The sequence below is a fragment of the Ictidomys tridecemlineatus genome, chromosome 7, assembly GCF_052094955.1.
Source record: "Ictidomys tridecemlineatus isolate mIctTri1 chromosome 7, mIctTri1.hap1, whole genome shotgun sequence".
Classification (NCBI taxonomy): domain Eukaryota; kingdom Metazoa; phylum Chordata; class Mammalia; order Rodentia; family Sciuridae; genus Ictidomys; species Ictidomys tridecemlineatus.
Window position 1 is genome coordinate 57017963 of NC_135483.1, and position 21461 is coordinate 57039423.

General features: G+C 32.5%; 1 protein-coding gene across 2 annotated transcripts in view; it reads left to right on the top strand.

Annotated features, from left to right (window-relative positions):
• The window catches only part of Ube2w (ubiquitin conjugating enzyme E2 W), a 57451-nt gene extending 36387 nt beyond the window's left edge, over positions 1 to 21064 (top strand). For both annotated transcript variants that reach the window (XM_005335831.4, XM_040293935.2), the window contains exons 4-6: positions 4412 to 4567; positions 8207 to 8282; positions 17571 to 21064. In XM_005335831.4, the coding sequence (XP_005335888.1) occupies positions 4412 to 4567; positions 8207 to 8282; positions 17571 to 17584 (246 nt within the window). In that variant the 3' untranslated portion in view covers positions 17585 to 21064. The remainder of the gene's footprint in view (positions 1 to 4411; positions 4568 to 8206; positions 8283 to 17570) is intronic.
• The last annotated feature ends 397 nt before the right edge of the window (positions 21065 to 21461 follow it).

Consider the following 21461-nt stretch of genomic DNA (forward strand, 5'->3'; position numbering starts at 1 on the left):
AATAAGTACTAATGTCTGCTTATCACTCCCTCATGTTATCCATAGAGAGGAACCTTGGTATCCAGATTATAGACGTCAGCTTTTATAACTTTTGGTTGTTTATTATATATACAGGTGTGATCTGTCTTGAAATTATATTAGGTGTCTGCCTTTCTCTGGGTGCATTATAATTAGGTGACTGCCTTTACCTCCAGGTGACTAATCAGAATACAGAATGTCCTCTTTGTGATAAAATCTCAATATTTGAGGTTTTTTATTATTGCATTTAATATTCAGAAATTCTTTTTTTAAAAATTTTTTCCCTTAGTTCTAGTTGGACACAGTACCTTTATTTTATGTATTTATGTATTTATTTATTTATATTCTGTGGTTTAGAGGATCAAACCCAGCGCCTTACATGTGCTAAGCAAGTACTCTACTACTGAGCCACAACCCCAGCCCCTGATATTGAGAAATTCTCATATTAGAGTTAACTGATCTTAATCCTTTATTTTGTTCTTGGTAATAATGCTGAAGTTTTTGGTAAACCTTATAAACATTATTTACACTTATGGATCTAGTTTCAATTACTGATTAATCTTTTTTAAGGCAAAATAAATATTGGCAATTATAAGATTGAACTGTTCTTAGACCATGTCAAATTTGAGCAGTATTCATTCTTTAGATTTTTATCACTGTAGTGGCTTTCAGTTTAGATTTTAGTAGATATTGCATGCACAGTACCCAAAAGTTACCCAGAGGTTCACCTGCTTAAAATTTTAGGTTGGGTGTAGAGTATGCATACTTACTTCCCTAATTATCCTGAGCATAGTTCTCTCTTAGCTTTCTCATCTGCTCTTGAAAAATGAACCACACTAATAGGGAGATGTTTGGAAACTTAGAGACATCTGAGAAGCACTTGTAACAGTCTCAGAAATTCAGTTATTTATATATACTAGATCTAATATTCTTTTCTAAAATGTCTTCAAAAATTCTCTTTTTAGTTAATTTGGTTTATGCAATGGGAAATGTATACAATTTTCAGCTATTAAACTGTTTTGATCTGTAGAATTAGTTTGAATCTGAATAAATTAAAACAAAATTCAAATCCCTTGAACTATTTTCAGATCCATTGTATTCAGTTGTTACATCAGTCCCAGATAGATTTATCAGCTACTTGGGGCCCTAAAAATATTTTGAACTCTAGATAGACACAAATTTCTTGAGCATTCTAATTAGCTGCATTAAAAATACTAAAATGTCCTCTTTGGGCTTGTACTTAGTATTAAATAAATAAGGATGGATAATTCTTTGCACTTGAAGAAATTCAGCCTTGGTTACTGCCCCCATAACATGCAGAAAATCATAGTAACAAAGTTTACATTAAAATTGTGGAAACTGGGGCTGGGGCCACAGCTCAGTGGCAGAACGCTTGCCTAGTGTGCATGAGGCACTGGATTCGATCCTCAGCACCACATAAAAAAATAAACAAATATTTTTTTTATCTACAACTACAGAAAAAAAAAAAACAACAACTGTAGAAACTGTACTTACCAGCCTTTTACACAAATATAAACTGTTGAAAAACTTTTTTTCTTTTATTGCAGGAACTCTCCTCTGGCATGTAAACTGAACCTTCCCATGTTTAGACAAACTTCTTAAATTCTGTAACTGTCAGGTTAGGCCATAGGATTTACTATAATATGTGGAAATAATGAATTCTCTTGTTTTTGGTTGCTACAGGTTTCAGACTGAATGCATTTGCGTGGCATGCAGCATGTTAAAATGTCTCTGCTTTTTAAATATAAGGGTTTATTAAGATTGGGTTTACTTTTATTTCAGTCTCTGACTTCAGAGCTATTTCTTCTTGATTTCTTTTTCTTTTCTGTTTGCTGTAGGTGTCGTCTATTACCACTCATTCCTTTTCTTTCTCTTCTGTCTTGATTTCCTTTTGCTCATGGCATACATCTTGGCTCTCAGGTCACATGAGTTAATTTATAAGAATTTCTCTGCAAGCCTGGAGCGGTGGCACACGCTTGTAATCCTAGCAGCTTGGGAGGCTAAGGATGATGTATCGCAAGTTGAGAGCCTCAGAAACTTAACAAGGCACTTAGCAACGCTCAGTGAGATCTGTCTCTAAATAAAATATTAAAAAAGGTTGGGGATATGACTCAGTGGTTAAGCACCCTGGGTTCAATCCTCAGTACCAAAAAAAAAAAAAAAAAAAAAAAAAATCTCTCCAAGAAGAATATTGCTTTCCTTTTGCTTTGTAAATTGGCTAGCCAAAGCATGTCATGATAACCTTCCTGTTTGCCTGTCTGGTATTTCCTTAGTGGTTGCTCATATACTGATTGTTTTTGCCTAAAAAGATAACTTGGCAGTTCTTTATTTTTTTGGCACTTTAAGAGCACTATTCTTCTTGTTGATAAATAGACTTGGGGGAGGGCGGGGGGACTGCTTTAAAAAGTAATTGTGGCCAGGGAATAATCTCTAGAGACATTGCTTGTGTTCTTAATGCAAATACCATTCTGATCAAAAGAGCTTTTTATGGCAAAATGAATACTCCAAATTAAATCCCCATTCTGTGAGATTTGTAAATTCTCATTCGAGACATCTACAATATGTTGTGCAAATGCATATGATATAATAAGTTATTGCTTATACTTATTAAATAAAATTTCATTTAAAAAACTAATTGTGGACAGACTAAAAGTGTGGAACTGGAACTGCAAGATTATTGTGCAGTTATTTCTTTATATAGAGCAATACTTTTAGTAAAAATGTGAAGAGTACAGTAGGTCTGATACATGCAATTGAGATAAATGGCATTGGTAGAATATAGCTATTCAAAGGCAAAATCCTTCTAGAGTGTCTTTTGTAATTGGGTAGGACAAATAACTTTGATTTCTCTTACTTTAAGGCTTTATTTTTCAGCTTTATTTTAACCTTTTTTTTTTTTTTTAAAGTGGGAATGGAGGTATATAGCCAGAATTTTAAAGGAAAAGAGAAAATTAAAAAAAAAAAGTTCATGCAAGTATGGAAAAATCATACTTTTGAAATAATCCTTTTTCTCTTATATATTAGCTTCAGCCAAGAAAATTAGTTCTTTGTGTTAGTATATCTAAAATTTTGGAAGATTACAAATTGTATGAAAATACTGCTTTATTAAAATGTAAATATTTGTAAAATTATAATAAATTTAGCTTTGTAACTATAGCTTAAAAATATTTACAAATCTTACAGTGAATTCCTCTCACATTCAAAACATGGGCATAACTTTTCTCTCTATATAAAGACAACAAAATGTATGTGAAGAACAATATATATTTTATGCGTTTCTGTCATAACTTAATATAGGACACATACTTAACTGATATTCTGCTACATTTGATAGTTTGTAAGGGCTGAGAGATATAAGTCTGGTTTGGGAATTATCAATTTGTACCTGATGAGATTTATAAAAGTCTCATCAAACCTGCTGAATCTACCTGTTAATGTAGGAACCCTGAATTTGTGTTTTTAGTCAGATCTTCCAGTAATTTTTTTTTTTTTTTAATGGTGAGATCAGTAATTAAGAATTACTGGGCTAGGTATATAGCTAAGTTGGGAGAGTGCTTGCCTTGCATGCACAAGGCCCTGGGTTTAATCCCCAGCACCACCACAAAAAAAAAAAAAAAAATCCTGGTGAATTGCAACAGTACTAACATATAAACATTACTTAAAGACTGGTGGGTTACATAAATTTAACTTTTATATAAAACTAATTTTGCTGGGGATGTAGATTCAGTGGCAAAGTGCTTGCCTGGCATGAATGAGATCCAAGGGTCAATCCCCAGGACTGCAAAAATAAATATCTCACTCTTGAATTTTTATGTACTCCTTAAAGGAAAGGTAGAGAAAAGTAGCAAGTAATTGGGAGATTCATTCAACCTTGTTGGTGAATAGCCAGATGTGTGAGGGAAGTTGGAATATACTGAAGTTATTTCCTTTTGCATATATAACTCAGGTGTGAGCATTGTTGCAAGTAATAGGGGGCATTCCTACTACCTGTAATTAATACTGCCTCAAAATTGAATTCTTTTGTTGGGAATTTTAGTGTATGATTTTTATATACAGAGAATAATGAATAGAATTTGAAAAACTGTTCTTTCACTAGTGAACAAATACATTGAAATTTTAAAATTTTAAAGGGAATTTATGAAAAGTAACTGAAATATAAAATAATTCAGCCCCTAACAACAACATGTTTATTCATTCATTGAAAGTAGTTCTTACTAAGTTAGTGAAAATAATTAGTTGTTTATCCTTTTCCTGGGACTAATTTTGGTGTGTTTGTTTTTATTTTTTAATCAAAACTTGTTATATGTGGAGAATATTTAGTTTTTGGTAGTAGAGGATATTTGAGTGTTAATGGAATTTTATTCTTTCTTAGGTCATGTTTACTGGTGAAAATATTCCTGTTCATCCTCATGTTTATAGCAATGGTCATATCTGTTTATCCATTCTAACAGAAGACTGGTCCCCAGCGCTCTCAGTCCAGTCAGTTTGTCTTAGCATTATTAGCATGCTTTCCAGCTGCAAAGAAAAGGTAGGACTTTTCAGAATTATTCCAGGTAATATTTCTTCTTTCAGTTTAGGTAGATTAACAATTTTAATACATAATTACTTTTATTTGAAGGAAGGACTCATGTTTTTTGTTTTAAAATTATAGGGAATGTCATGTTTAGTAATAAATTAGAAAGTTATTTTGATTATTTTTCATTACACATATGAAGTTTCACATAGAAATTTTAAACATTATATGGGCTAGGAGTCAGATTTACTGTTTTAAGAAAATTGTGCACATGGTATTAAATAATCTGAATTTTATTTCCATAAGCATTCAAGAGGCAAAGTGTACAAGAAATTCTTATTTCTAGATTTCCCAATGGAAAACCCAGAAATAAGTATAGTTCCTGTCACCTCTTTGCCAGCTCCCATTCTCTCAGCCTTTTAGGGTATTTCCCAGAGATCAGAACTCTACTATCCAAATGATTTGGTTGAATGAAAAAGCCTGTTACTATTAGAATTTTCAGGACTTTCCTTCTCTTCTCCCTACTCCCTTTCTCTACAGACTTGTATTTCTGGTGGAGGTGGGGAAAAGCCCAGAATGAAAAATCTCATGAGTTAAATTTAGCATACCCTTTAAAGTTATCTGAATCCTGTTTCTGGCTCTCTTATCATTTCTGCTTAAGGGTTAGTGTAGCTTAATATTTATATATTTGTACATTTTAAAGTCTCTTTTCCACAAGGATTTTCTTTTGTACTGCTAAAAAGAGGAACAGATTTGCCTTAGACTGTGTTTAGCATTTTTTCTCCTCTCTTCTCCAAATTAAACTGATGGACTGCTGTTTTTTTATTAGCATTTAGAGAACCTTTAAGATAAATAGTTATTTTTAAAATGATAATTTATGAAGAATCTGAAGCATTTTTAAGCCACTGTTTCACAAAGTGACTTTTTGGACTGTTAGGTCCATAAGAAGTTTCTTGATGTACAATTTAAAAAACAAAACCATTTTTTGTTTAAATAATGGAAAATAATGGATTGAATTGTATTTTTTAATTATGGGATTAAGAGCCCTTTATATTTTTATGTTTCATATAAGAAAAACACTGGCAAACTATGACACCATAATTAAAAGACATATATCCCTATTTAGGAATATTAAAGTGTACAGAAAAAAAAACATATCTTAGAGGAAATAACGCGTATATACCTAATATTAACACACACACCTCCCCCCAGTACTAAGGATTGAAAACGGGGGTTCTATACCACCAAACTACATTCCCAGCCCCTTTTTATTATTAATTTTTAGACGTTCCCTCTAAGTCACCCAGGCTGGCCTTGAACTTGGCTGTCATCTCAATCCTGAGTCCCCAGGATTGCAAGCATGCAGCACTGAGCCTGGCTTAATGTTACTTTTTAACTTCATTTTCCTCTTTGTTGTGTGTTTTTCTAAGCTGCATTTTAAAGCTGCAATTGAGCCTTTTGTTAATTTTGTTATCAATTCTTTTTCATTTCTTGCTTTCATATTTTCTCTTCTCTTTGCCCACCCCCCAACACACATGTGCACACATTTTAAATTTATGTGCAGAGCACTTTGCAGTTAAAGGGCTCTATTTCTTTTATGCTTAATGGCCATAAGAAAGTTAGGTGAGTAACTGTAGAATTTAATTTAAAAAGTTACTAAGACTTGATGAACAGTGGTATCTGCACATATCTCTCTCAGGGGCCTTGTGATTGTTAAGTTCTGTTTATATTTAATTGTACTGATTTCCTCTTAAAAACCAGAGCATGGTACCTCTTTTACATCATTCCCTTCATTCTAATTGTCTGCTACTAGTGCTTCTTGCATACTTAGTACAAGACTAATCATTTAGTTGGCATGGTGGCGCATGCCTATAATCCCATGGCTTGGGAGGTTGAGGCAGGAGGATCACTAAATTCAAGTCAGCCTCAGCAATTTAGTGAGTCCCTAAGCAACTCAGTGAGCCCCTGTCTCAAAATAAAATATAGAAAAGGGCTGGGGAATGTGGTTTAGTAATTTAGCTCCCCTGCATTCAATCCCCAGTACTAAAAAAAAAAAAAAAAAAAAAAGACGAATCATTTAAATTATTGATAAACTTTAAATAGAATCTTTCTATAATGCATTTATCCAAGATGATAATCTAGAAGTCAGAATTTTTGTGATATATTATACAATTCAACAAATGTTTATTAAGTACTTACTGTTTTTATTTTGCAGTGCGCTTGATTTCTATGAAAGAAAATAGCAATATAATTTTATAATACTGATTTTTTTTTTTCTGGGAGTTTTCTCAAATTTACCAACAGGGAAGTGTTGGGATAGTTTAACATCTGTGCTCTAATGTTCTTTTGGGGTTATTTATTTATTTTTATGTGGTGCTGAGGATTGAATCCAGGGCCTTGCACGTGCTAGGCAAACAACACTCTATTGCTAAGCCACAACCTAGGCCCCCTTTATACACACACACACACACACACACACACACACACACACACATATAATTTTTTTTAAGTTGTTAATGGGCCTTTATTTTATTAATTTATTTACATGCGGTGCTAAGAATTGAACCCAGGGCTCACATGTGCTAGGCAAATACTTTACCACTAAGCCACAACCCAAGCCCTCAAATGTTCTTTCTCTATCAAATGAAATTACTATTAATATAAACTCATAAGGACATTATGAGGCTCAACTAAGATGATAGTTATATATGTGGATTTTAGAAGTGTCAGATTAACTGCTTTTCTGCTATATAGGTAGTTGTTCTTATCATTGCTTTCTCAGTGGACCTTCTGTAAATGATGTCTCTTTTGATTAGCCTCATAAAGAATTCCCTTATATTTCATTTTATTAGCTTAGCTAAGAGAAATTAAGTCTGAAAAAAGAAATCATTGTCCTAATAGTTCTGAAAGTAGACAAAAGGAAGCTAATGGATGAGGATATCTGTCATATGATTTATAAACATTCCCTTGATAACTTTAATAATATAAATTTGACATGTTTCCAGATCTTTTTAGAAAATCTCATATTTCTTTTGTCTAGTTACTATCCAACAGTTTGCAGGAAAAATCTCTTCCATAATCTACTTTGAGTGTTGTTGACATCATTATTTCTGATGTTCTCGTTCCATTTGTTGCTCATATTATTTCAGTCTGTAAATATGATTAACAGGCCAGTGTCTTGATCTTTGGGTCTGTCCTTAGTGATATGATGTTACAAGAAAATAACAAACGTTTGTGAAGGTTTATAGATTGCTATAGTTCTTCAGACAACCTTAGTCTTTATTGTTTTAATTAGTTTGCAAAAGTAATTATTACATAGGGAAGTAAGCTGTAACAAATTTGGCTTCAAATATCTTATTATTTTTCTTTTGGTTGATGGGCATTTTCCAGTGGAACCTAACCCAGAACACATAAATACAACACTATTCTTTTTGTTCGTTTTTTTGTTTGTTCTGTTTTGTAGCAATTTAGGTGTCAAAAGTCCACATTTCCAGAATACATTTATAGTTTTTATTGTTTCAGTTATGCTGTCAGGTTTATATTGTTTTTACATATTCCTTAATAATTTTGCTTCGCTTTTATTAAAACTATCTCCCCTTTAGTTATTCTATTTTAGAATTTTCCTATTTAAACTCCTGTTTTTTTTTGTTTCAGAGAAGACCACCAGATAATTCTTTTTATGTGCGAACATGTAACAAGAATCCAAAGAAAACAAAATGGTGGTATCATGGTAAGCAGTTTTAATTTGTAATGATAACTTTTAGTATTTTGATTTAAAAGAGTATATATCTGTTTTTCTAAGAGGTGGAAAAATGAAGATATAATTGATATACATTTGTAATATGAACAATAGTTTTTTAAAGTATTGCAAGATATTTTATGGATAAGTTAGACTAGATTTTTAGTAAAACAAACAAAATCATAGCCATCATGTAAGTAAAATAAGGCATTATAGTAACTTTCTGACACTATTTTACTGCACAAAGGAAGTCCTTAATAATCTTCAGATCAAATAGAACCTAGCTATTAGAAACTTGTCATTAAAGGTAGATTTTTTCCTTTTTTTTTTTTTTTAAGTTTTTTTTTTTTTTTTTTCAGAAAGGATTAAACCCAGGGCTTTGTGTGTGCTAAGGAAGTAATTTTGATGCCTTGTGTACTTAATTCTGTTAGTTTGGCAGGTGGGGTGGGTTAGATGTCACGTTAAATTAAATAAAGCTTTCTGGATTGTATTATCCCTAAAAAAAAAAAGTTGGGCTGAATCTCAACATCGGATACATCTGCAAGACTGGGATCCTAATTAGAATAAGATATACTCCATGGTTGTATAAATATATCTATGTAGAATCTACTATCTAAAAAGAAAAGGTTTTGTCAAAAAAGTTGAGGTCTGATAATTTGACCTTTGTTAAGTACTCAATAATTTTAAGTGTCTATTGTTCCTAATTCAGAACTGCTAGAATCATTTCTAAACTAATCTCAGTGCTTCCTGAAAGAGGTATTTTAAATTAAAAGCAAAAAGTTGATATTCTTTGTGCTATTTTTCATGGGGTGCAGTGGGGGTTTATTCAATTATAGGACCTTATGCCTGCTGGACAAATCTTTCACCATTGGGCACTAGCCTTCTCAGTGTACTCTTTGAAGCAAGTGATTAAAAATCACTCTGTGTGGTTTTGTATACAAAAAAAATTATTTGTTCTCCCAGTTGTTGGTGGTTATGGTGGTTTTTGGTTTCCAGAAATCAGAATTGGCAAAATTAACAGGAATGTGCCCTTTCTCCCCTTATCTTTCCATATAGTGTGAAAGATTCTCTACCCTCACATAAAATGATTGAATTTTAAACTTGAGTTCTTCAAGTGTTTAAATAGAGTTAGTGCAGTGGCACTATGCCAGCAGTTAAAAATTAGAAAATATAGTGAAAGAATAATGTCATTCATGGGAGCTACACAAATATCAAAACTTGGGATAATGCTAATGAGAAATACTTGGGACCTACAAAAAAAAAAAAGAAAAAAAAACTTTTTAAGAACTATAAAAAAAACAGAGATACTTTGATGAGAAAACATACTGTTCTTAAGAAAATGTAATTTCAGTAAGAATCTAGCAGAATGATATGCATTGGTTTTTTAAAATTTTGGAAAAATAAATGTAAGAGCAAAGCTTGAAGTTTGAACTATAAAGGTAATAGAGGAGAATTTATCAGGTACTGAAACATTAAAAATAGATCTTTGGGACTGGATTTGTGGCTCAGTGGTAGAGTGCTTGTCTTACTGGGTTCAACACCACATAAAAGTATTGTACCCATCTACAACTAAAAAAAATAAAAAGGTCTAAAAAAAAAATATGTAGATCTTTGGCTGGGGTGGTTTGTGGCTCAGGGGTAGAGCTCTCCCCTAGCACATGTGAGGCCCTGGGTTTGATCCTTAGTACTACTTAAAAATAATAAAGGTATTGTGTCCTACGATACCACCTACAACTAAACATATATATTTATATACATACATAATTATTGTATAGAATTACTCTATTTAAACTCTGTTGTATATTGAGATTTGTTGAATGCATTAAAAATCACTGAAAAGGGGAAAGATTATTTAGTAATTAGGTTATTTTAAATCATCTGGGAAGGAATAAATTTAAATTTTTACCTCATATAAAATATTTCTTATGGATCATTTTTTTTAATATAATAAAGGAGGGGCTGGAGTTGTGGCTTAGTGGTAGAGCACTTGCCTAGCATGTGTGAGGCACTGGGTTTGATTCTTAGCACTGCACATAAATAAATGAATAAAATAAAGGTCCATCAAAATCTAAAAGTTTTTTTTTAAAAAAATATAATAAAAGAAAAAAGTGGGTTTTTTTGGTTTTGTTTTAATAGGTGTGTATGTGTGTTTCGTTTTTGTTTTTGTTTCTTGTTGTCAGTACTGGCGATTGAGCCCAGGCCCTTGCTCATGCTAAGCAAGCACTCTTACATGGGTTGTACACCCCCTAGCCCATTTTATTTTTTGAGACAGGATCTCACTAAGTTGTCCAGGGTGGCCCTGAACTTGCAATCCCCCTCTTGATTCATCTTCCCAGTAAGTTGGAATTTATAGGCATGTACTGCTGTGCTCAGCAGAACAATGCATTTTAATTTTTTTTATTAAATTACTTATTCTAATTTGTTATACATGATGGCAGAATACAATTTATTTCATGTTACTCATATAGAGTGCAATTTTTCAAGTCACTGATTGTACACAAAGTATTTTCACACCATTCTTGTCTTATACATGTACTTAGGGTAATGATGTCTAATTCATTCCACTATCATTTCTACTTCCTTGCCCCCTCCTTTCCCCTCCCTCCCCTTTGTCCTATCTAAAGTTCCTCCATTCCTCCCATGCTTCCCACACACCATCGCCATTATGAGTCAGCATCCTCATATCAAAGAAAATATTCGGCCTTTGGTTTTTTGGGTTGGCTTGCTTTACTTAGCATTATATTCTCCAACTTTATCCATTTATCTGAAAATACCATGATTTTATTCTCTTTTAATGCTGAGTAATGTTCCATTGTGTGTATATACAACAAAGTTTCCCCATCCATTCCTCTACTGAAGGGCATCTGGGTTGTTTCCATAATTTAGCTATTGTGAATTACGCTGATAATAAACATTTATATGGCTGTGTCCCTGTAGTATGCTGTTTTTAAGTCCTTTGGGTATAAACTGAGAAGTGGGGATAGCTGGGTCAAATGGTGGTTCCATTCTAAGTTTTCTAAGGAATCTCCATACTACTTTCTAGATTGGCTACACCAATTTGCAGTCCCACTAGCAATGTATGAGTGGGCCTCTTCTCCCACATCTTAAGAGTAAGAAAATCTTACTCTAAGGAAATCTTAGAGTAGTTTTGATTTGCATTTCTCTAAAGAACAATGCATTTTTAAAAGCATATTTTTAAAGTACAACCCTCTCCAATCTCACCCTATTGTTAGAGGGTACTATTCCTGTTTTTCCTTCCTCACTGCCCATAAAAGGAATTTTTAAAAAGATAAAATGTTTTCAAATACTTTTTAGTTGTTGGTGAACGTTGAATGTTCAAAATATTGAGATTTTTTTTTTTTTTAAGTACCAGGGATTGAACCCAATGGTACTTAACCACTGAGCCACATCCCCAGCCCTTTTTTTATATTTTATTTAGAGACAGGGTCTCACTAAGTTGCTTTAGGATCTCATTAAGTTGCTGAGGCTGGCTTTGAACTCGTGATCCTCCTGCCTCAGCTTCCCAAGCCCCTGGAATTACAAGCATGCACCACTGCACCTAACCGAGAAGTTCTTTTTTTTTTTTGGTACTGAGGATTGAACCCCCAGGGTCCTCAACCACTGATCCACATCCCCAGCCCTTTTTTATATTTTGTTTAGAGACAGGGTCTCACTGAGTTGCTGAGTGCCTCGCTGTATTGCTGAGGCTGCCTTTGAATTTGCAATCCTCCTGCCCCAGCCTCTGGAACCCCTGGGATTACAGGTGTGCACCATAGTCCACGGCTGAGAAATCCTTTATCAAAGAATACTTTCAGAATTTCTTCTTACTTGCTTTTGAATAAGAAGTTGGGAAAGGTCATATAGTGAAAAAATAAATACAAGAATTAAGTCCTTAAAAAAAATAAGTCCTTAAAATGATGTACAATTCATAGAGGATTTTTTTACATTTATCTGTTACTGAGAAATCTGTGCTTTCCCAACTGATGCAAGGTGTTTTTTTTTTTTTTTAATTACCTCAGGGATACATAATCTTCTATGTAAGCCAGGTACCCGCCCCCAAAGAAGCTTCAAACTAAATGAACTACTTATATAATGTAAAATAGCCTGTGTGTATACAGGAATTAATATTGTCAATAATACTTTTTATTCCCAATATAAATTAGCCATTTTTACAAGGCATTGGATTTAAAAAAAAAATTGTAGCTGTGTATGGACAGAATGCCTTTATTTGTTTATTTTTATGTGGTACTGAGGATCGAACCAGTTCCTCACATATGCTAGACAAGTGCTCTGCCACTGAGCTACAGCCCCAGCCCAAGGCATTGGATTTTAATTCACCTCAATGTAATTATTCTAGTTCATTCTCCAATCCCAGGTGTGTGTGTGTGTGTGTAATTTTTTTTTTCATTTACAGATAATTGTGTTTAAAATATCCTTGGTTTGTTGACTTACAGTGACTTTATTGTCTCCAAATATATTTTCTGTTCCTGCTGGAACCCTAAATACCTAAGTTATTCACTGCCAGCATTACTCCTTTAAGGGACAAATTTGTTGCTTAAATGAGTTTCATATGCAAACAAGGAACAATAATATTTGTAATTCACCAAGATGGTAGAGCCGCTGTTGATGTCATCCAACTAGGATGGCTGTAGAGAAAAAACAAAAAAAAAACCTCAGGCATTTCAACTGTGTAGCACTTTATTGTCTACATCAGAATGGCGCAGTTGTAAGCTATATGAATAAGAGCTTATCTTAGCATTATAGTTGAATCTGGATAATTTATCAAGAAGGTAGTCATAGTCTTAGAAAGCATAACCCATCAGCTTTTATTTTAATACACACACACACATTTAGTTGTTGATGGACCTTTATTTATTTGTATGTGATGCTGAGACTCAAACCCAGTACCTCAAACATGCTAGGCAAGCGCTCTGCTACTGAGCTACAACCCCAGCCTGTCAGCTTTGTTAATTAAAACTTTTCGGATGTCAGTTGGGTACAGTGGTGCACACCTATAATCCTCCTGACTGAGGCTGAGGAAGGGTAATGGCAAGTTCAAAACCAGCTTCAGCAACTTAGGGTCTCTGAAGAGCTGTGGGTATAACTCAGTAGTAGAGTATCTCTGGATTCAATTCCCCACCCTCCAAAACAAAAAACAAAACCAGAGATTGAACAAAAGCTTACTTGGAATTAGATAAACTCATTGGAACACTTAGCATTTCAGTTTCTAGAAACTAAATGGAGTTGAATGTCTGAGGTATCAGGCTCCACAGTTGTCCTACATGGTGTTAATCACAGGATGGAGACACTCTTAAAATAAAAATATGAATTCATTGACTCCTGGTCGTATAAGAGGAAGACAGCTTTCATGCCAAAGTTGAGCTGTTAGATACCAGGATTGGGTTCTTAGAAAAAGCCTCTTTCAGTGTAAATTTGTGATACATATTATTAATTAGTATCCCTTGAAAATTAGGTCAAGCCTGGTACCATAATGTTACTATGCATATTTCTTTCAAGGTTTTTTGATACAATGTATTAAAGTTTTAAAAGTATAACCAATATTAGTGCTGAGAGTCTTTGGATATAAAAAGTTTGTTGGTGAGTATACTTTCCTTAATTGTTATTTACTTGACATTTACTATCAAGGTGTTTTCCAGAAGTCTTACTATTTCTGTTCACTGAGGAATTAATATCATATCTGCATTGAAATGAAGGTATTATGTGTTGCTACTAAAGGCAGGGGTCCATATGCTTTGAAAAATCAATTGCTCAGAGAAAATGGGGTTAAAAAAAGCTAACTAAAATAGGTTTATGAAATAGATAATTCACTTCAGCATACAAATGAACTGAGAAATTTACTAGTGATTCAGACTTAGAATCTTCCTTAGAAAACAGGGCCTCATCTGATTGAGTGCACAAAAGAATGAATAATTGAGATCCCAAAGTTATATATTAAAATAATTGTTCTTGATAAAGGTAAAAATTATCTTTTTGTTAAACCATAATATATATCAATTAGGTAAGCCAAATAGAATCCATTAATAACACAAGCCATTTGTTTTCTGGGGCCAGTATTCAGCATATTTAAGCTTAGTTTCATGAGCAATTGCTTTCCACAGACAGAAACCCACATCTATGATTCTTGGAGCACTTTCCTTAAAGTGATAAAAAATTGGAACATTGGTCAGTTTCAAACTATAGCTTAAGGTTGTTACTGAGTATTGACTTCAGAAGCCTTGTTTTTTAGGAAATAAATTGGCATAGTGTCTAAATAGCACATCTAACCAACTGATAAATCTCTAATTTCAAGGAGTAGAGCAATATCTTTTTTTTTTGTATTTTTTTAAACCATGGACTATATTCTATGTAGAATATTCATTTATATGCAGGAGCATAAAATTATCTCAAATTGGTAGAATTAAACTCCTTTTCTTCCTGCCTTATATCTTCTGTCCTAGATTTACCTATATTATAAACCTTTTCGTTCTACCCTTTAAGGTTATAAAACCACTTATTAAAATTTTTCAGGCCAAACTTAAAACAGTTTGTACCCTCTGCTCCTGCTGCATAGAGATTCTATTATCTGCCTACTCTGAATCAGTTCATGAAAGAAAGCTTTAATTCCCTGAATTCTTGAGAGACAAAAAAATAACTATAAATATAGTTTCTTTCTTGGTGGCAGCATCCCATTAATATCTACTGACCTATGTTACTGTGTTTCTTTTTTTCTAATCTTGTGTCCCAGGGAGTGTATATAGAGATTAGTTTCCTATGAATACTCTGGGGAAAACTTGAATGACCATTCTTATCTAATACAGCTTTCTCTCTCATTTGTATTTCCCAGAAGCACAATGAAGTTAGGTGTAGTAAATGTTACTTCTTTGGAACTTACAATTTGTATATTTGAGAATGCAATTTTAGTAGGAGCTTCTATAATTTCAGAGAAAATCAAAATCATTAATAGGTGATTTTGTTTTTCTAGCTATTAGCTTGTTCACAGATACTTTAGCTAAGAGGCTAAAAATATTATGGTCTTTTATAATTTTTTGTAGATCTATGTTTGTCTTGATCTAAGGTGGATTTACTCCAGCTTTTTGTGTGACAGTCCTGGTGTCTAATTATCATTTCATCTAGGTACAAACTGTTCTTTGTAGTCACAAATGAGCCCCATCCCCCTCAGTTATGGCCCTTTTATTTAGGGAAAGGATTGCCATGGCTTTGAATCATACCAGTCTCTATACTTAGTTTATTTGTGAACACTTGATTACACATAGTCATCATGGATTAATAATCCTACAAATCCCTTTGGATCCTGGTGTCAGATCATAGGACTGTATCTTCAGAACATATTTATTAAGTTTCTTTCCTCAAAGCTAGGGTATTTATTTAAGGCAGATAATATGATATCAATCCTAAATCTCCTTTCAACATCTGACCCAAGATGGAGATTGGGATATGAGGAATAGCTTCACAGAGATTTCCTAGTCATTTTGGTAGCACATTCTGCAAAAGCCTGTCTACTGAAAACTTTCACAATGAACTATCTAATAAATAAAAATACCTTAATGTACCACCTACCAAAAATGGTATGTTTGGGGGGGATACAAGCTTAGTTGTGATTAACTAGATAACATTATGTTCAAATTGAATTTTGTCATTTAATTCTTAACTGTGTACATTGTCATCTGTTTCTTAAAGTTTATCCTAGTAGCTTGACATTCAGTAGAATTCAGTACCATCTTTTAGCATAGAGACTGAAGAATGATAAATTAGTAGTATTAATTTCGAGAAACTTTGTGCTTCAAGATATTTTATTGGAGACATGAAGTTTAAAAACTTCATTTTCTTACATTTGTTCTACGTCTATATTCCAAATTCCCAGTAATTTTAAGAAACATACTTACACGTGCAACTTAAAGATAGAAACTGCCTACTGTTTTCTTAAATGTTATTTTAAGTTTAAAGGGTTCTAATGAATTAGATATTTTTGCTTATTATGTATTTCGCTCATGGGGATTGAACCCAGGGCCTTCTTTCTTGTGCTGGGCATGTGTTCTGTCACTAAGATATCCCTAACCTTACAATTTTTTTTTTCCTTTAGTGCTGGGATCATACTCAGAGTCTTGAGCATGCTAGGCAAGCGCTCTACCCCTAAGCTATCCACCCAGCCCCTGATTTATTTTTAAAATTTGGTCTGTTTCATCCTTTAGATTATTCACCCTTTAGATTAACCCAAAATTATGGGATTATGGAATACTCCAAGAGTTTTTCCAGCGTAGCAGTGAGACTTCAGTGAGTTTTGGTTCTTGTTTAGTCTCTGAGTGAGAATTTTAATAGCAATATGTCAATTCTGACATGGAATAGTTTGTTAAATATTTTTGTTCAGTATTTTCTGAGTTTTTTTTTACAGCTTACAATACTCTCCTGTCATTGCCACCAGTCTTCCTGCTTTCTGAAGAATATCTTTTGGATGTGTTTTGTGAAATAATTTTATAAAATATATCATGAGTTTTAAAAAAATTGTCCATGTTACATTTAATATAATGTGCTGAGGCAACCAGAAGTTAATTACAAAATAATTCTGTGAGATTCTTTTTTATTTTAATTTTTTTATAGTTGTAGATGAAGAACATGCCTTTATTTTTTTATTTTTTATGTGGTGTTAGGGATCCAAACCAGTTCCTCACATGTGCTAGGCAAGCACTCTGCCACAAAGCCCCCAGCCCCTTCTGTGGGATTCTAAAGTGACCACTGCATGCATATATGTATGATAAATATATATATATATATATATATATATATATTTATATATACACATATATGTATACTTTATATGTATACATATATATATACTTGCTGAAAATTTATTTTCTAAAGGGAAATTAATAGCATTAATTTTCTATTGATTGATTTGGAGATCATATCTCATTGGTGAAAAAGTTTATATACCTCATATTCTAAAGAGACAGCTTACATTCAGTTAAATAGTATTGCAGGAATTTACTTTCTGTCTCGTTACAATTTTATTGCCTATAAAAGAATTCTCTTAAGATTGCTACATCCTGAATATATGCTAACATAATGGTTTCAACTTGTAAGCATATTAGTTCTAAATAAAGTAATAATACATTATTTTAAGGTTTGTGCAAACTTTTTTATACTAAAGGAATAAAGCATATCACTGTATAATTGAACACAAATTGGACTTTCTGTTAGACTAACTTGTAGATTTTGCTTATGCGTTCTTTTTAATTATCTTTTTTTCTCCTTTTCTTAAAGATGATACTTGTTGATGCCACTGTTATCATCCTCCTAGCAGAAGATAGTCCTACTGAGAAAATGAGCACTTTGATCATTCAGTCTTTGAACTTTAACCTTTGACTGGAAGTGACCTATAGGCAATGAAGACTACTTCCTTTTACTGCATTTTTACTCGTGTGCATTCTGGGCGCATGTTGATCGCTGGTTCAGTCCACGCAACTGACATGCTTTTATTAGTCATACAGTATTAATGCAGGTGTCAGGAAATGTCAAATATAATTCCATTTTTTATTTTTATTTTTTTAAGCTTTTGGAAAAGTTCCAGGTCCTCATGTATTGTGCAATAACAATGACTTTCTTGGTGGTTTTGGGACGTTCATTGCCGGCAATGGACGTTGTAACAGGAAAAGTTTTCATTAACTCCTGCCACTCAATGATTAATGCATGATAGGGCCTATGAAATGAACTTTTATCAGCTATGGTGGGATTATAAATAAAGTGAGGGATCCAACATTACTTTGAAAGTCACCCCAACTGTTTATATTTGGATTCTATGCACTGTGATCCTAAGGTTAACAGCATGAATTAACATGCGTCTTTAAAGGACTGTAATGAAAGATCATTGCATATTTATTTAATTGTTTATATCTGCTGTCAAATTGTTTTGACATGGAAGGTTTTCAAGTAACATTGGCAGAGAGGTACAATATGTTATCCCTATGGTGAAAATAAATTCATTTGTTGTATATAGTTCCTCAATCTCTGAAGTAAAGGTATGAGTAATATAGGGTATGAGTGATTTAATCAAGGCTTTATTTTGGAAGTAAGAAAAATAGCAGTGATGAATAAATTGCTGCAGTCCATCATTTGGGCTTGTTATTTGTACATTAAAGATTTTTTTTCCAAGTAGATTACACTCTGTTACTTCCTGCTAGCCATCAGCATGAGCCCTACTGCCTAAACACTATCTCGTTTATTTATGTTTGGAAAATCCATAAACATTTTTGTTTGCAATCTTGTTGCTTTTGTTACATTTTAAGTCAAGTTTGAATGTTATAGTACTTTAATTGAAAAACTTTTGTCAAGTTTTTTCTTGTAAAATTTCTTTACCTGTAAGTATCATTTGTTCTTTGATCCTGTACCCTAAAATAAGAAATACATTTTTGACAGAGGCTTAATGTTTTAACAAAAGAGTGTGGACATTTTTATTTTAAAATTTAGGCAAAAGTACACTATAAAATGGTATGCTTGCTTATTTGTCTCACACAGCCATATAGATTTTCCTGGAGGATTTTGTTTTGTTTTCTTGTTGTTGAAAAGACTTACAGCTAGATAAAGTTTTTCTATTAAAAAAAAAAAAAGTTGAAAGGTCCCATTCTCAGTAACCATGTAAGTTAATGATACTACAACTAGGTTCTCTTTTTAAAAAGTGATTAATGTATTTTATAAATTACCTTTTCACATATGCAAAATCTGTTTCTACTACAATGTTATTTTTACTAATGCCTTATTGTTGCACTCTTTTTGAAATATCCTTCAGTGAATTTATTAATCAATTTGGGCTTTAAAATAAAAGCCAGTTGGCTAAAAGGTCTGAAATATGTACCCCAGTAAAACCATCCAATCAATAATTGGTAAATAATATTTTAAAAATTGTTTTTAATCTCTGTGTAGATGACATTTTGTAGCTTTATACATGTTGTGAATTAAGGGCATATAATTTTACACTCTAAAAGTATAATTGCTGAACTCAGGGGTGGGTAGACTTCAAAAATATGTCTGCTGTAGAAACAACTTGAAAATAGTTTTAAACCATGGCCAGCCACCAAATTGTGGACACTGTTTATACTGCTTGTTAGCAACTACCATTTAGAAAATTATAAGCATTTTTTTCTGTTTTAACTAGATACATATGTAAGTTCTCACAGTGATCACTATCAGTTTTATCAGTTGCCCTGTTTAACCTAGTTAAAAAGACAACTTTGGATCATTCTTCGTTTTTAATAGCTTTTAACATAAAAGTTGTAGCTGTAAATTACGTATTTTCATATTTTACATAATTGCTCTAAACTACTGATTAACTTGATCTTTTTCTGGGGGAGGGGGGAGTGGGAAATCTTTCTCCATATTGCTGATCCTCTTACTAAAATCCTTTTATAAAGAAATGACCTGTGACATTTATTCACCAAAGGAATCAATATACCAGGTCAAAGAGTAACAATGTTATACTATATATTAATAGGTCTTATATAGCCTCAGTTGAGTTTTTTATAATAGTGTTTTAACATACCTCTCTCTACATAATAGATATCATAAAAGTAAAATGAAGCAGAGGAAAGTAAAGTAAAAGAAAACCAAATGATTTCGGTACATTTTCTGGCTTAAGAGAGAAGAAAATAAGATGAAATATCCTAAATATAGGAGCACCAATCATTCATAATCAGGTTAATAGTACTCCCTTGAATTTAGGACTCATTGAAAATTCCTTTGCACTTAGATTTAATTATTTTATGTGTAAGTTACATATTAAAAGTCATAAGACATTTAAAATGAGTCATTGCTTTTCCAAGGGCAAGTAATGGCTTTGTAATAAGGAAAAAATAAAAAAATAAAAATCTCTGTAATGTGTTGTTTAAAGACAACCAAAATACCTAGAAATGTACATAGGAATATACTAATACCCTCTTCCCTCTCTGGGGCTTTAGGCCTGCAGAATATGCTTTCATACCTAGAAAATATGTATTCTTTACTTCCTTATTTATTTATTTATTTATTTTAGGCCATTCTTGTTTGCCAAATTCTGTTAAGACAGTGATACATTCAGTACCTTTTTATGCATGCTTAGATCATGAACTTGGTGCCCTTTCAAAAAATTTTGTCAAGTAGGGATTAATGCCGTAGGTTTTATGAGAAAAGATTGTTTTCAGTTTTTTAAGGGAAATTTTTAAAAATAAATTTTGTGGCTCTTAAGGAATTAATGTTCATCTCTAAAGAACTTGTGATGTGTAATGCTTCCTTTTAGCCCGCAGGGAAATTAAGCATTTTTATACCCAGAAAAAAGTGCTGAAAATAGCTTTTATATAGTCAAAAGTTCAACTGGAAAAAGATCTTAATCCTTGTTGTTTTGGTTAGTACATAAATATTTGTTATAAAGTAACTAGTTTATTACTTTTTCCCTTCAGAATTTTAAATATATGCAAATACATATATATATGTCATTAGATACCTGCAGTGGATAATTGCTTCACATTCTAAAACAGGTACCTAGTGACTGCTTAATTGTTCCCAGATTGCATCAAAGATGAATTGACAAATAATGGCAATGAATAGTGATATGAAAATGGTATGTAACTACATATTGTTTCTGGTAATCAAGTCTTATTTTTTAAAAAGCCTATTGTTTTTGAGAAATGAGATATTTACAACTTGTTAAAACTTCTTCCTAAAAATAGAAGATAAGAGGAGGTACTGTGTGTTCAAAATTTTTTTAAATAAAGAATTCAGTGTCACTAGTTTAAGCCTTTATGGTTACTGCTGCTTATGTTTGTCTATCTCACTTTTATTAATTTTTTTTGTACATATCTTAGTTGAATGTTTAAAATTTAAAATTTTGTATAATTGCTAATATATATAAATTGGTTTTCAAAAATTGAGGATTAACCATATTTTACTTTTTCTGAAGATTCTTTATCAAAATCAGCTATAGTACTCTTCTGTTACATACGGTTGAGATCTATCTGAAGTAGGTGAAGTGTCTTTTAATCTCTCACTGACCCCAGTCGTCTTTGAAGTCCTTTAAAAAAAAATTTATAACACCCTTTTATTTTTATTTCTTTCTTACTGTCTCTCTCACAAATTTGTAGTGTATCAGTATTCAACACTTTGCTTTTCTGGCTTCTAAATTTTCTT